Source organism: Leuresthes tenuis, unplaced genomic scaffold (assembly GCF_036924035.1).
Source record: "Leuresthes tenuis unplaced genomic scaffold, fLeuTen1.0.hap1 SCAF_15, whole genome shotgun sequence".
Classification (NCBI taxonomy): domain Eukaryota; kingdom Metazoa; phylum Chordata; class Actinopteri; order Atheriniformes; family Atherinopsidae; genus Leuresthes; species Leuresthes tenuis.
The window spans coordinates 1577523-1591132 of NW_027325369.1; the positions used below are offsets into that span (position 1 = coordinate 1577523).

Sequence of the window (13610 nt, forward strand, 5' to 3'; positions counted from 1 at the left end):
TGCAACGGTGAGGCAAGAGAGCGTGGGCACGGGTGGTGGCGCACCTGGTGCTACGACCCTCACTTCCGACGGTAGAAAAAGTTATTTCCGTAATTGGAAAGAGGGGACATTGATCAGCTGGGGGACGAGGGGCTCTCAGAGAACAGGAGGAGCCATCTGGGAGCAGAGCAGCGACATGCACGTCCCCTGGAGAGAACCCCCCAAGACCACGTCTAAGAAGCTCTTAGCGCTTCAGAGCTGGAATCTGTTATGGGAATCTGGGAAACGCGGCCAATATAATTTCAGTCCTGTGATATATTTCAAAGTTAAACGTAAATGTAGAGGCTCTTCTACCAAAGACTGTATGAGTAGATGAGCTCCTCAGAGAGACCCTTAGAAAAATAACAGAATCGAATGTTGTATTTAGCGCTGTGATGGACTGGTGACCTGTCCAGGGTGGACCATGCCTCTCGCCCAATGACAGCTGGGATAGGCTCCCTGAGTTAGATTAGGCGGGTATATAAAATGGATGGATGGATATTGTATTTCAAGATTAAAGCCCCAATAAACTGTCTAATCTTACCTAAATGTTTCATCTTCAGAGCAATATTAATGAAAAAGTCATTGTTTCCACAGAGCAGTTTCACTACAGATTGAAAGCAGACCCCCTCAAAGAGACCCTCAAAAGATCTCGACCCAATCTGGTGTTCCATCCATCCATCTTCTATACCCGCTGAATCCGTCGGTCGGGTCGCGGGGGGCTGGAGCCTATCCCATCGGTCATCGGGCGAGAGGCAGGGTACAATCTGGTGTTGTATTTCAAAATTAAAGCCCCACAAAATTAAATGCTGTAATATTACATACATCTTCTCCATTTTCATATTCATATTCTAAATATGCTGTGATATTGCTTGTTAATAATGTGAGTTGAAATCATTCTCAGGCACATGTTTAGACATCTGGAGAGAAGAATATGCACATGTGCACATTGCAAGGAATTTTCCCCATGAAATGACCAAACAAAATCTATTTTAGTTGGAGGAGTTTCACCTATTAGAATAGCTTTAGTTTTCATTGCCTCAAAAAGGAAAAAAATATTCCTGCAAGACTTTGCTGATGTCGAGGCTCTTTGGTAGGAGAACCTCTACATTTACGTTTAACTTTGAAATATATCACAGGATTGAAATGATAGTTTGGTTGACTCTGAATATGTGTACTTTTACTTTGAAAGCTGCCTTTAAACGTTAATACCGTAATCCCGCATGTATGCGCACGCAACAACATGAAGCGAGGGCTGGATTGGCCGCAGTTTTATTTTCAGGGGCTTTTTTAGCCATAGACACGCCAACAGCAGCTGGTAAGTGAAACATGTTTGGAACCGCTGCGTGACACGCGCCAGGTTCATATGAGCGCGTTATACAAACAGCGAAAACACCGTTAAAATGCGGTCATAGGCAGTTATTATCGTGCTAAAGCTAAATGTGGCTAAATGCTTCAAACGCTTTCATCTCTGTGGACTCTGTTAGGTTTTCTGCAGCCCGTCAGAGGATGATCAAGTTTGTGCTCATGGTGAACCAGCAGGGGCAGGTCAGACTGTCGCGGTACTTCCAGCCGGTGGAGCTGAGCAGGAGAGCCGCCTTGGAGGCTGATGCTGTCCGCTGCTGCCTGAGCCGCAGCAGAGACCAGGTACTGCCCTGCATGTTGAAAACCAAGCAAAGCTCGGCTCTCTAACTGTGCACTTGCCTGTTTACAGTGTTCCTTTGTCGAGTACAAAGACTTCAAACTGGTTTACCGCCAGTATGCTGCTCTGTACATCGTGGTGGGGGTCACGGACAGTGAGGTGAGTTTGTGGACGAACAACGAGCTGCTGGCTGTGTCCACTTCATGATCAACAGCACATTCTCATCTCGTTTGGACTCCCACAGAATGAGCTGTCCATCTACGAGCTGATTCATAACTTTGTGGAGGTTTTGGACAAATACTTCAGCAGGGTGGTGAGTTAATTTCTGTTCATCAGATTGTGTTCATGGACCTTTTCAAGGACTCCGGATCCTTGGTGTCTGCAGAAGTTTTGAAAAGCACAGAGTGGGTTTTTTTTTTACTGCAGTCTGTGTCAGTTCACAGGTGGAGCTGAAATAACTTTGGTTCAGTATTATGTGCAGCGAGTGAAACAATGACAAGTAATATTATATTGAAGGTTTCTTTTTAGGAGACATTAACTTGTTTGAAGCTTTAAAAATGCCAGACTACATCCATACAATATGCAAATATGTGGCTTTCTTTGACCAAAATTATGGACAGTTTAGTATTTTATTTGCCAAATACAGATATTCAAATAGAAATATATCCGTCCTGGCCTGGGGACGCCTCTGGATCCCCCAGGAGGAGCTGGGTGAAGACTTTTGGTATTTTTGGTATTCTGCTGATGCACACAACAGGCTTGGCCCTGACAACATGATCCCTGTTTTTAACAGTAATATATATATATGTGTGTGTGTGTGTGTCTCCACAGAGTGAACTGGATGTATCCTTTAAGCTGACGTGTGCCACACAGCTGGATGTGTTAACACTTAAAATGATACTAAATGTTTGGGATGGAGCAGCCACCAATGCTCACAGCAACAAGAAGCTCTCCTCCTTTTGTGTGAAGCAGTTCCTCGTCCTCCGGCCTGTGACACAGAACCACTGGACTGAAGGACATCCCAACTCCTGTACTTTGGAGATTAAAGGGATACGGTTGGGTTGCTAAAGGAGCGATGAGTGGTTTATCCGTTATGGATATCTGTCTGTCAGCCATGGGATAGAACAGGAGTGGGGGGGGATATCTGCCCAAAATGGTGTTTCTGGTGTGTGACACTCAGGTGATCGGGTGGCAGAACTGTAAGGCAGTATTTTTTAAAGGATTTAATTCACATGAAGATCATTTATTTGATGACATTTGAACAAACTCAGTTCAGTTTTATTTAGACTAATTCAGTGTAATCCGGGTTATGAGTCCAAGCTGTACTGCCCTGTAGCCTGAGTGAAGGTGGGAGATACTCGCTTTCTTTTGAAGTTACTCTGCATCCTTTACTCTTTCTTGACCCTACGACATCAGATCATGTTTAACCTGGACTGTGTTCACATCATCCTGGACGAGATGATCCAGAACGGCGACATTGTGGAAACAAACAAGAGCCGCATCCTCGCTCCCCTTACTGCCATTGACAAAATGGCAGACGGATGACGTTTTCCACGCTTTGGAGAGCTCAGCTGGTGTTCATGTGTGTGTAAAAGGTGCCGATGGTCCAATAAATGGTTTCACTCCAACTCACATCAGTACATGTACCATGTTAGCTTTTAGCAGTGTCACATGGGGGCCGCCTTCCTGTGAGGGGACGTTTTCCACAGCGGGGGATGCTTGAGATAAGGAACCAGCACCAAGTGAGCCCTCTTACAGGTTTGAATGCTTCACTTGGTGGGGTTCACGCTGTGTTCTGACTGCAGGCGTGAAACATCTCAGAAACACACTTTTTATCTCAGATTTCTGGTTTAAACGCAGAACGTCACGTCTGCAGCGCTGATGAGGCTGATACTAACCATTCATGTTCACAGCCTGCAGATTTCTGACAGATCTGACGTCAGTTTTCAGCTCCATTATATTTTCATATTCCTCGCAGTTTAGTTTGTTTGTGGTTGGTCATCTGCAGCTTCTCCAGATGGAAACCAGTGCTGTGAAACCAAACGATAACCGGGTCAGCTGTCTGCTCATTGGCTGAACCGGTTCAGTTTGAATCGGTGAAAGTGAAACGACTTTTTCAGTAAAATACATAAAAATCCACACTTTGAACTTTTAACATGTGAAAGTATCTACACTATATGATAAATATCTGAATATGTTTAGTGTTAATGACCCCCCCCCCCCCCCCATGTGTCCAGGTGTGCACTGAACACGGCTCACAGGCCGTCTCCACACTCCTCCTCAGCTCAAACACCACAGGACGCCACCTTTACCTCATACTTTGCAAACATTTTAATGATTATTCTTTTGGAGCATACACATTTGAAAATATCTGTTTACCTCAAACCGCAACTTCAGTTAAATAAATGTTTATAATATACAAAGAAAATACAGGGAGAGCAGAGCTTTTCTTTTTGTTTTCTTCTCGTGGGATGTGCCTCGCACATAACCAGTGTTTTTCTCTACAGCTTAATCAGAAACACCAAATGCTCTCTGAACTTTGACCTTTTCAGCTGGTCAGAAACAATCCAAAATCTTGCACACACAGAAGCAGAAAGTAATAGAAGAGAAACTAAAAACGAGGGGAAAACAAGCATGACTGAAGGGGGGGGGGCTGAAAACAGAAGCCATGAGTCAAAGCAGGCAGTGGCCTGAACAGACAGCAGGAGGAGGCCGGCCAGCCCGCAGCGTCACAGCTGAAAACAAACCCATGGCAGCGGGGGGACACTGCCCGTCACGAGGGGGGCGAGGGAGGAAGGAGTCAACGATGTGAGGGCAAGAGCTTTTCTTTAATCTTATTTTTGCAACGTAAAGCTCTTCCACCAGCAGGCGGCAGTCTGTCTGTCTGTCACCTGTCCGGCTGGTCCGACAGCACAGACAGACGGCTTTGAGGTGCATGCTCAGTGTGACAGCGGTGAAGGTCAGAGGTCAGTTCAGGTGGAAGCCCTTCTCCATAGTGGCAGCTAACAAACGCTCCCTCATGATGTCTTCGGATGAGTACTCCGGCAGCTTCAGGTAGTGGACACACGTGTTGACTGATGGGTAACTGGAGTCTGTGGCGTCCACCTGCGGGGGACAGCAGTCAGTCAGCACAGCGCCGAACCACCAGCCAGAGTTTTAGACCGTCTGCAGAGCCAAACTCACCTTCCGCACGATGGTGAGGCGCGGATGCAAGTTAGCAAGGCCACCAGGGGGCAGCGTGGAGCAGCCAGTGGTGAACTGCAGGAAGGCTTTCCTCTCATCAGATGACATCCCACACAGAACTCTGACAAACCGCAGGAAGCCCGGGCTGCGGCGAGGAGGAGGAAAATCAGCCATCTATTAGCATCTTTAAAACATTAGTACAGAGCACAAGTATGAGAGCCAATACCTGTCTCTAGTGTAGCCAAGCTTTGGCTCGGTGTAGTTGATGATGTCATCAGCAGTCCAAGAAGGAGATTGGTTGCCACAGAGGATCATCTGCACCTCCTTATGGCTAAAGGAGCTCAACTTCTCCATTGGAAACACACGATTAAAACCCTCTGAGGAGAAGAAGAAGAAACTAAATGAGCTAAATGAAAATAAACTGAGAAGAGAGGTTGGACCCCAGAGGAGTCCGTGACATCAGCGTCATCTCTGCTATTCTATTGGTTGAGATTTTTAACAAGGTGGAGTCAAAATAATCCAGGAATTTCACACAGAGGGACGGTGATGTGTAAGGATAACTGCTGAAGAGAAGCTGCGTGTGTACCTTTAAAGGCCTCCATCTGTTTCTGGATGCCGGTGTGCATACAGAAGTCAAACATCAGCTCCACATACTCCTCTGCATTCTCCATGGTCACCATCTGCACATCCAGCACAACCATGAAAAGACAGACTTCACCAAAGCTGTTTGCACACATGAAGCAGAGCCCACAATGTTCTGGACACGTGAAAGCCACGTGCACGACATCTGCCCATTAACCCTGACCCCCTACTTTATCCAGAGCACGAGCTGAAATAACACTTTATATCATATTAATATGAACCTCAGGGAGCAGCTATGGCCTGTAGAACTGGGCTTAAGGAAGGTTGGTCCAAAGGTTTCTACTGTACAGCCCGGTTTCTATTCTATTACTGAGCTGTAGTAACGAGCAGGAGAATGAAGGCTCTCTGAGGTCATGTGACCAACCATCTGTCCTGGTGCTGATGTGCACGCTGCAGGAGGACAGGACTGTGCACGTTACTGTGCTTACATGAAAGCAGAAAAAGGATTTCCTGTAAAAGTCAAACTGGACCCAGGTGACTGAATCACTGCTGCAGGACTCTGATGGGCCGAGGCTTTTTGTAAAAAGGTAACAGAATGAAGTTGTTTTGATGAAGTCCACAGTGTTGCACCATGGGACATATTTCAGCCTCTCGTACATGTCGCTGGGTCGCGTGAGCGTGAAGTACTGCATGTTAAAGTCCACCTCTGATGCCTGCGAGTGTTCGTCTCATGCCTTTTCAATCATTCAGTGGAGTTTCTTCACTTCCCGACCCGTTACAGTCTGATTCTGAAGAAGTATTATTTCAATAACCACTAATCTGACGCATCATCGGCACACAGAACGGCAGAAACAACAGAACGGTGTGGGTGGTGTTACCTCATCGTCTCCGTTGGGTTTCAGATCCACGGCAGAAAATCCGTGAACTTTTGAGGACGGACAAAACTGAAAGTTCAACCTGTGTGGAGGCAGAAACACGGTCCATGTATGTTAAACCTTTAATATCTTTCCAACCTCGCTGGAAACAGTGAGGGATGCTGAATGTTTCCATGACAACCTGTGTGTGCATTTTACCCGAGGTCCTCGATGCTGAGGGGAGGTCCAGAGCCCAGCGGGTTCCTCAGCATCAGGTCCTGCAGCCGAGTGTTCTTCTCGTCCTCAGACAAACTCTTGTTGGCTAAAATCTGTCTTCTCTTCACTGCCAGCTCCTTCACTTCCTTCAGAAAACGAGCTCTGGAGAAGAGGAGGAGGAGGAAGGATGTTGAGAGGAATGAAGCAGAGATTAAACCCAGTTTAGTCAAAGACAGCAGCCTGGAAAGCATCTTTTTTAGCTTTGACCTTTTGCAACGTGTGACTCGCCATGTGACAGTCGGTTTCACACGCTGCACAAAGAAAGCAAGGAAACGTCCCTGTGCTCCTCCTTTTAACTACAAAGGGTTCAGAAATAAGATGCTGCATTTGTGATGAGTGGTACTGGAGCTCAGATCAGTGGACAGCGGGTTCTACAGAGCCTGAGACACACAGGATGTGTTCACAGCAGTGGACAGCGGGTTCTACAGAGCCTAAGACACACAGGATGTGTTCACAGCAGTGGACAGCGGGTTCTACAGAGCCTGAGACACACAGGATGTGTTCACAGCAGTGGACAGCAGGTTCTACAGAGCCTGAGATAAACAGGATGTGTTCACAGCAGTGGACAGCGGGTTCTACAGAGCCTGAGACACACAGGATGTGTTCACAGCAGTGGACAGCGGGTTCTACAGAGCCTGAGACACACAGGATGTGTTCACAGCAGTGGACAGCGGGTTCTACAGAGCCTGAGACACACAGGATGTGTTCACAGCAGTGGACAGCAGGTTCTACAGAGCCTGAGACACACAGGATGTGTTCACAGCAGTGGACAGCAGGTTCTACAGAGCCTGAGATAAACAGGATGTGTTCACAGCAGTGGACAGCGGGTTCTACAGAGCCTGAGACACACAGGATGTGTTCACAGCAGTGGACAGCGGGTTCTACAGAGCCTGAGACACACAGGATGTGTTCACAGCAGTGGACAGCGGGTTCTACAGAGCCTGAGACACACAGGATGTGTTCACAGCAGTGGACAGCAGGTTCTACAGAGCCTGAGACACACAGGATGTGTTCACAGCAGTGGACAGCGGGTTCTACAGAGCCTGAGACACACAGGATGTGTTCACAGCAGTGGACAGCGGGTTCTACAGAGCCTGAGACACACAGGATGTGTTCACAGCAGTGGACAGCGGGTTCTACAGAGCCCGAGATAAACAGGATGTGTTCACAGCAGTGGACAGCGGGTTCTACAGAGCCTGTGACACACAGGATGTGTTCACAGCAGTGGACAGCGGGTTCTACAGAGCCTGAGACACACAGGATGTGTTCACAGCAGTGGACAGCGGGTTCTACAGAGCCTGAGACACACAGGATGTGTTCACAGCAGTGGACAGCGGGTTCTACAGAGCCTGAGACACACAGGATGTGTTCACAGCAGTGGACAGCAGGTTCTACAGAGCCCGAGACACACAGGATGTGTTCACAGCAGTGGACAGCGGGTTCTACAGAGCCTGAGACACACAGGATGTGTTCACAGCAGTGGACAGCAGGTTCTACAGAGCCTGAGACACACAGGATGTGTTCACAGCAGTGGACAGCGGGTTCTACAGAGCCTGAGACACACAGGATGTGTTCACAGCAGTGGACAGCAGGTTCTACAGAGCCCGAGACACACAGGATGTGTTCACAGCAGTGGACAGCGGGTTCTACAGAGCCTGAGACACACAGGATGTGTTCACAGCAGTGGACAGCGGGTTCTACAGAGCCTGAGACACACAGGATGTGTTCACAGCAGTGGACAGCGGGTTCTACAGAGCCTGAGATAAACAGGATGTGTTCACAGCAGTGGACAGCGGGTTCTACAGAGCCCGTGACAAACAGGATGTGTTCACAGCAGTGGACAGCGGGTTCTACAGAGCCTGAGACACACAGGATGTGTTCACAGCAGTGGACAGCGGGTTCTACAGAGCCTGAGACACACAGGATGTGTTCACAGCAGTGGACAGCGGGTTCTACAGAGCCTGAGACACACAGGATGTGTTCACAGCAGTGGACAGCAGGTTCTACAGAGCCTGAGACACACAGGATGTGTTCACAGCAGTGGACAGCAGGTTCTACAGAGCCTGAGACACACAGGATGTGTTCACAGCAGTGGACAGCGGGTTCTACAGAGCCTGAGACACACAGGATGTGTTCACAGCAGTGGACAGCGGGTTCTACAGAGCCTGTGACACACAGGATGTGTTCACAGCAGTGGACAGCGGGTTCTACAGAGCCTGAGACACACAGGATGTGTTCACAGCAGTGGACAGCAGGTTCTACAGAGCCTGAGATAAACAGGATGTGTTCACAGCAGTGGACAGCGGGTTCTACAGAGCCTGAAACACACAGGATGTGTTCACAGCAGTGGACAGCAGGTTCTACAGAGCCTGAGACACACAGGATGTGTTCACAGCAGTGGACAGCGGGTTCTACAGAGCCTGAGACACACAGGATGTGTTCACAGCAGTGGACAGCGGGTTCTACAGAGCCTGAGATAAACAGGATGTGTTCACAGCAGTGGACAGCAGGTTCTACAGAGCCTGAGACACACAGGATGTGTTCACAGCAGTGGACAGCAGGTTCTACAGAGCCTGAGACACACAGGATGTGTTCACAGCAGTGGACAGCGGGTTCTACAGAGCCTGAGATAAACAGGATGTGTTCACAGCAGTGGACAGCGGGTTCTACAGAGCCTGAGACACACAGGATGTGTTCACAGCAGTGGACAGCGGGTTCTACAGAGCCTGTGACACACAGGATGTGTTCACAGCAGTGGACAGCGGGTTCTACAGAGCCTGAGATAAACAGGATGTGTTCACAGCAGTGGACAGCGGGTTCTACAGAGCCTGAGATAAACAGGATGTGTTCACAGCAGTGGACAGCGGGTTCTACAGAGCCTGAGACACACAGGATGTGTTCACAGCAGTGGACAGCAGGTTCTACAGAGCCTGAGACACACAGGATGTGTTCACAGCAGTGGACAGCGGGTTCTACAGAGCCTGTGACACACAGGATGTGTTCACAGCAGTGGACAGCGGGTTCTACAGAGCCTGAGACACACAGGATGTGTTCACAGCAGTGGACAGCGGGTTCTACAGAGCCCGTGACAAACAGGATGTGTTCACAGCAGTGGACAGCGGGTTCTACAGAGCCTGAGATAAACAGGATGTGTTCACAGCAGTGGACAGCGGGTTCTACAGAGCCTGAGACACACAGGATGTGTTCACAGCAGTGGACAGCGGGTTCTACAGAGCCTGTGACACACAGGATGTGTTCACAGCAGTGGACAGCGGGTTCTACAGAGCCTGAGACACACAGGATGTGTTCACAGCAGTGGACAGCGGGTTCTACAGAGCCTGAGATAAACAGGATGTGTTCACAGCAGTGGACAGCGGGTTCTACAGAGCCTGAGACACACAGGATGTGTTCACAGCAGTGGACAGCAGGTTCTACAGAGCCTGAGACACACAGGATGTGTTCACAGCAGTGGACAGCGGGTTCTACAGAGCCCGTGACAAACAGGATGTGTTCACAGCAGTGGACAGCGGGTTCTACAGAGCCTAAGACACACAGGATGTGTTCACAGCAGTGGACAGCGGGTTCTACAGAGCCTGAGACACACAGGATGTGTTCACAGCAGTGGACAGCGGGTTCTACAGAGCCTGAGACACACAGGATGTGTTCACAGCAGTGGACAGCGGGTTCTACAGAGCCTGAGACACACAGGATGTGTTCACAGCAGTGGACAGCGGGTTCTACAGAGCCCGTGACAAACAGGATGTGTTCACAGCAGTGGACAGCGGGTTCTACAGAGCCTAAGACACACAGGATGTGTTCACAGCAGTGGACAGCGGGTTCTACAGAGCCTGAGACACACAGGATGTGTTCACAGCAGTGGACAGCGGGTTCTACAGAGCCTGAGACACACAGGATGTGTTCACAGCAGTGGACAGCGGGTTCTACAGAGCCTGTGACACACAGGATGTGTTCACAGCAGTGGACAGCGGGTTCTACAGAGCCTGAGACAAACAGGATGTGTTCACAGCAGTGGACAGCAGGTTCTACAGAGCCTGAGATAAACAGGATGTGTTCACAGCAGTGGACAGCAGGTTCTACAGAGCCTGAGACACACAGGATGTGTTCACAGCAGTGGACAGCGGGTTCTACAGAGCCTGAGATAAACAGGATGTGTTCACAGCAGTGGACAGCGGGTTCTACAGAGCCTGAGATAAACAGGATGTGTTCACAGCAGTGGACAGCAGGTTCTACAGAGCCTGAGACACACAGGATGTGTTCACAGCAGTGGACAGCAGGTTCTACAGAGCCTGAGACACACAGGATGTGTTCACAGCAGTGGACAGCAGGTTCTACAGAGCCTGAGACACACAGGATGTGTTCACAGCAGTGGACAGCGGGTTCTACAGAGCCCGTGACACACAGGATGTGTTCACAGCAGTGGACAGCGGGTTCTACAGAGCCTGAGACACACAGGATGTGTTCACAGCAGTGGACAGCGGGTTCTACAGAGCCTGAGACACACAGGATGTGTTCACAGCAGTGGACAGCGGGTTCTACAGAGCCTGAAACACACAGGATGTGTTCACAGCAGTGGACAGCGGGTTCTACAGAGCCTGAGACACACAGGATGTGTTCACAGCAGTGGACAGCGGGTTCTACAGAGCCTGAAACACACAGGATGTGTTCACAGCAGTGGACAGCGGGTTCTACAGAGCCCGTGACACACAGGATGTGTTCACAGCAGTGGACAGCGGGTTCTACAGAGCCTGAGACACACAGGATGTGTTCACAGCAGTGGACAGCGGGTTCTACAGAGCCTGAGACACACAGGATGTGTTCACAGCAGTGGACAGCGGGTTCTACAGAGCCTGAGACACACAGGATGTGTTCACAGCAGTGGACAGCAGGTTCTACAGAGCCTGAGATAAACAGGATGTGTTCACAGCAGTGGACAGCGGGTTCTACAGAGCCTGAGACACACAGGATGTGTTCACAGCAGTGGACAGCGGGTTCTACAGAGCCTGTGACACACAGGATGTGTTCACAGCAGTGGACAGCAGGTTCTACAGAGCCTGAGACACACAGGATGTGTTCACAGCAGTGGACAGCGGGTTCTACAGAGCCTGAGATAAACAGGATGTGTTCACAGCAGTGGACAGCGGGTTCTACAGAGCCTGAGACACACAGGATGTGTTCACAGCAGTGGACAGCGGGTTCTACAGAGCCTGAGACACACAGGATGTGTTCACAGCAGTGGACAGCGGGTTCTACAGAGCCTGAGACACACAGGATGTGTTCACAGCAGTGGACAGCGGGTTCTACAGAGCCTGAGACACACAGGATGTGTTCACAGCAGTGGACAGCAGGTTCTACAGAGCCTGAGACACACAGGATGTGTTCACAGCAGTGGACAGCGGGTTCTACAGAGCCTGAGATAAACAGGATGTGTTCACAGCAGTGGACAGCGGGTTCTACAGAGCCTGAGACACACAGGATGTGTTCACAGCAGTGGACAGCGGGTTCTACAGAGCCTGAGACACACAGGATGTGTTCACAGCAGTGGACAGCGGGTTCTACAGAGCCTGAGACACACAGGATGTGTTCACAGCAGTGGACAGCGGGTTCTACAGAGCCTGAGACACACAGGATGTGTTCACAGCAGTGGACAGCGGGTTCTACAGAGCCTGAGACACACAGGATGTGTTCACATGTAGCCACCAACACCGTGCACTGGACCCTGGGCTCTAACGGGCCTGATTATAAAGAGTGGATCAGCTCCAGATGAGTGTGAGCTGAATGAAAGAAAGGACCTGTTCTTACCGGTGAGGGTTGACGAGCTGGAAGTCCTCCCAGGTCAGGATGCCGTGGTACCAGGCGGGCGGTTTGGGTTTAGGCGGGTCCATAATGAACTCTGACTTGGAGTCCTCATCGAAGCTGCCCACTGAGTAGGTCTCCTGGCTCTCCTCTGTGGATGCTTCTGACTGCAGCTCTGACAGCAGCAGGAAGGGCTGCGACGGGGGCCGCTCAGGGGCGTGGCCCTGCGGCGAACTACGCGACTGGTACAGCAGCTTGCTCATGTTGGATTTGATGTCCCCCATGCAGAGCAGCTTGAAGAAGGGCTGAGAGATTGGCAGGTCCACCAGCCGGTTGTCCTGGATGCACTTGGCCAAAAAAACTCCCAGGAAATGGAAGAGTTTTGTGATTCCATCCAGCTCCTCGCTGTCCTGAGGGAATGGAGCCGAGAACAGCCCACAGGAACGCTGAACGTAGAAGCCAGGAGGCTTCAGGCCACCACCGAGGTCCACCTGGTGGACACAGACACAGCATGAGGCTCAGTTAGCGGTACCACAGTCACAGGAGAAGAAAAGCACAAATAAAACACTGTCAGTTACTGTTAGTGGTGATGCTTATTCCACTGAGAAGGAAAAGCCACCTTCATTTGCACATCCAAACCTTTACAAATGGAGCTGTGAATGATAGCATTTGTTCACCCAGGTTTCAGCATATGAAGAGAGGATATGTGAGATTATTTCATCTGTTTTTATGTTTTATCGCCGGCTCAAAGCGAGGTGGCCAGAGCTGGAGGAACCAGTCCTCCATCAGAGCAGGGACACGGTGTGTCAGACGCTGCCGGCAGACCTCCAAGCCAAGGCCGACCGTGAGTTCATCCAATGAGAAGCAGGTCCCCGGGTCACATCATCAGCATGGACGAGGTCCCCTCACCTTGGACATCCCCATCGGCCGAAGTGTCCCAGAGACAGTTTGTGGAATACATTTCTAAATAAATGCGACTTCCAGCCGGTACCTTAAAGCAGCGTGTCTGCTTTAAGGTACCGGCTGTAAGTCGCAGCTCTCAGTCTCTGTGGCATTTTTCTGACAGTGTTTTACGTTTTCATACTTTCTGCTATCTGGATACTCATTTGTGGGAGTTGCCCTTTGTTTTCGGGGTTTTGGGTGTGAGGACATGTAGCATTTCAGCTGTCATGCTCAGCGTCTCGTTACCTCCAGCAGTGAACACTTTACATGATGAACACTTTTTAAAAAAAGAAAGTAAC

The 13610-nt window shown here is 49.8% G+C and overlaps 2 protein-coding genes across 5 annotated transcripts in view; one reads left to right on the forward strand and one right to left on the reverse strand.

The window, feature by feature from the left end:
- The first annotated feature begins 1235 nt into the window (after positions 1-1235).
- ap4s1 (adaptor related protein complex 4 subunit sigma 1) lies at positions 1236-4278 on the forward strand. Its single transcript, XM_072365425.1, has 6 exons — positions 1236-1336; positions 1506-1665; positions 1733-1819; positions 1905-1973; positions 2492-2503; positions 3077-4278. The coding sequence occupies exons 2-6, from the start codon at positions 1528-1530 to the stop codon at positions 3203-3205; spliced, it is 435 nt and encodes a 144-aa protein (XP_072221526.1). The 5' UTR covers positions 1236-1336; positions 1506-1527; the 3' UTR covers positions 3206-4278.
- The window catches only part of hectd1 (HECT domain containing 1), a 44430-nt gene continuing 34787 nt past the window's right edge, over positions 3968-13610 (reverse strand). For all 4 annotated transcript variants that reach the window (XM_072365422.1, XM_072365423.1, XM_072365424.1 and 1 more), the window contains 7 exons: positions 12376-12860; positions 6499-6657; positions 6304-6382; positions 5430-5523; positions 5070-5220; positions 4844-4988; positions 3968-4765 (listed from right to left, as the gene is read on the reverse strand). In XM_072365422.1, the coding sequence (XP_072221523.1) occupies positions 4628-4765; positions 4844-4988; positions 5070-5220; positions 5430-5523; positions 6304-6382; positions 6499-6657; positions 12376-12860 (1251 nt within the window). In that variant the 3' untranslated portion in view covers positions 3968-4627. The remainder of the gene's footprint in view (positions 4766-4843; positions 4989-5069; positions 5221-5429; positions 5524-6303; positions 6383-6498; positions 6658-12375; positions 12861-13610) is intronic.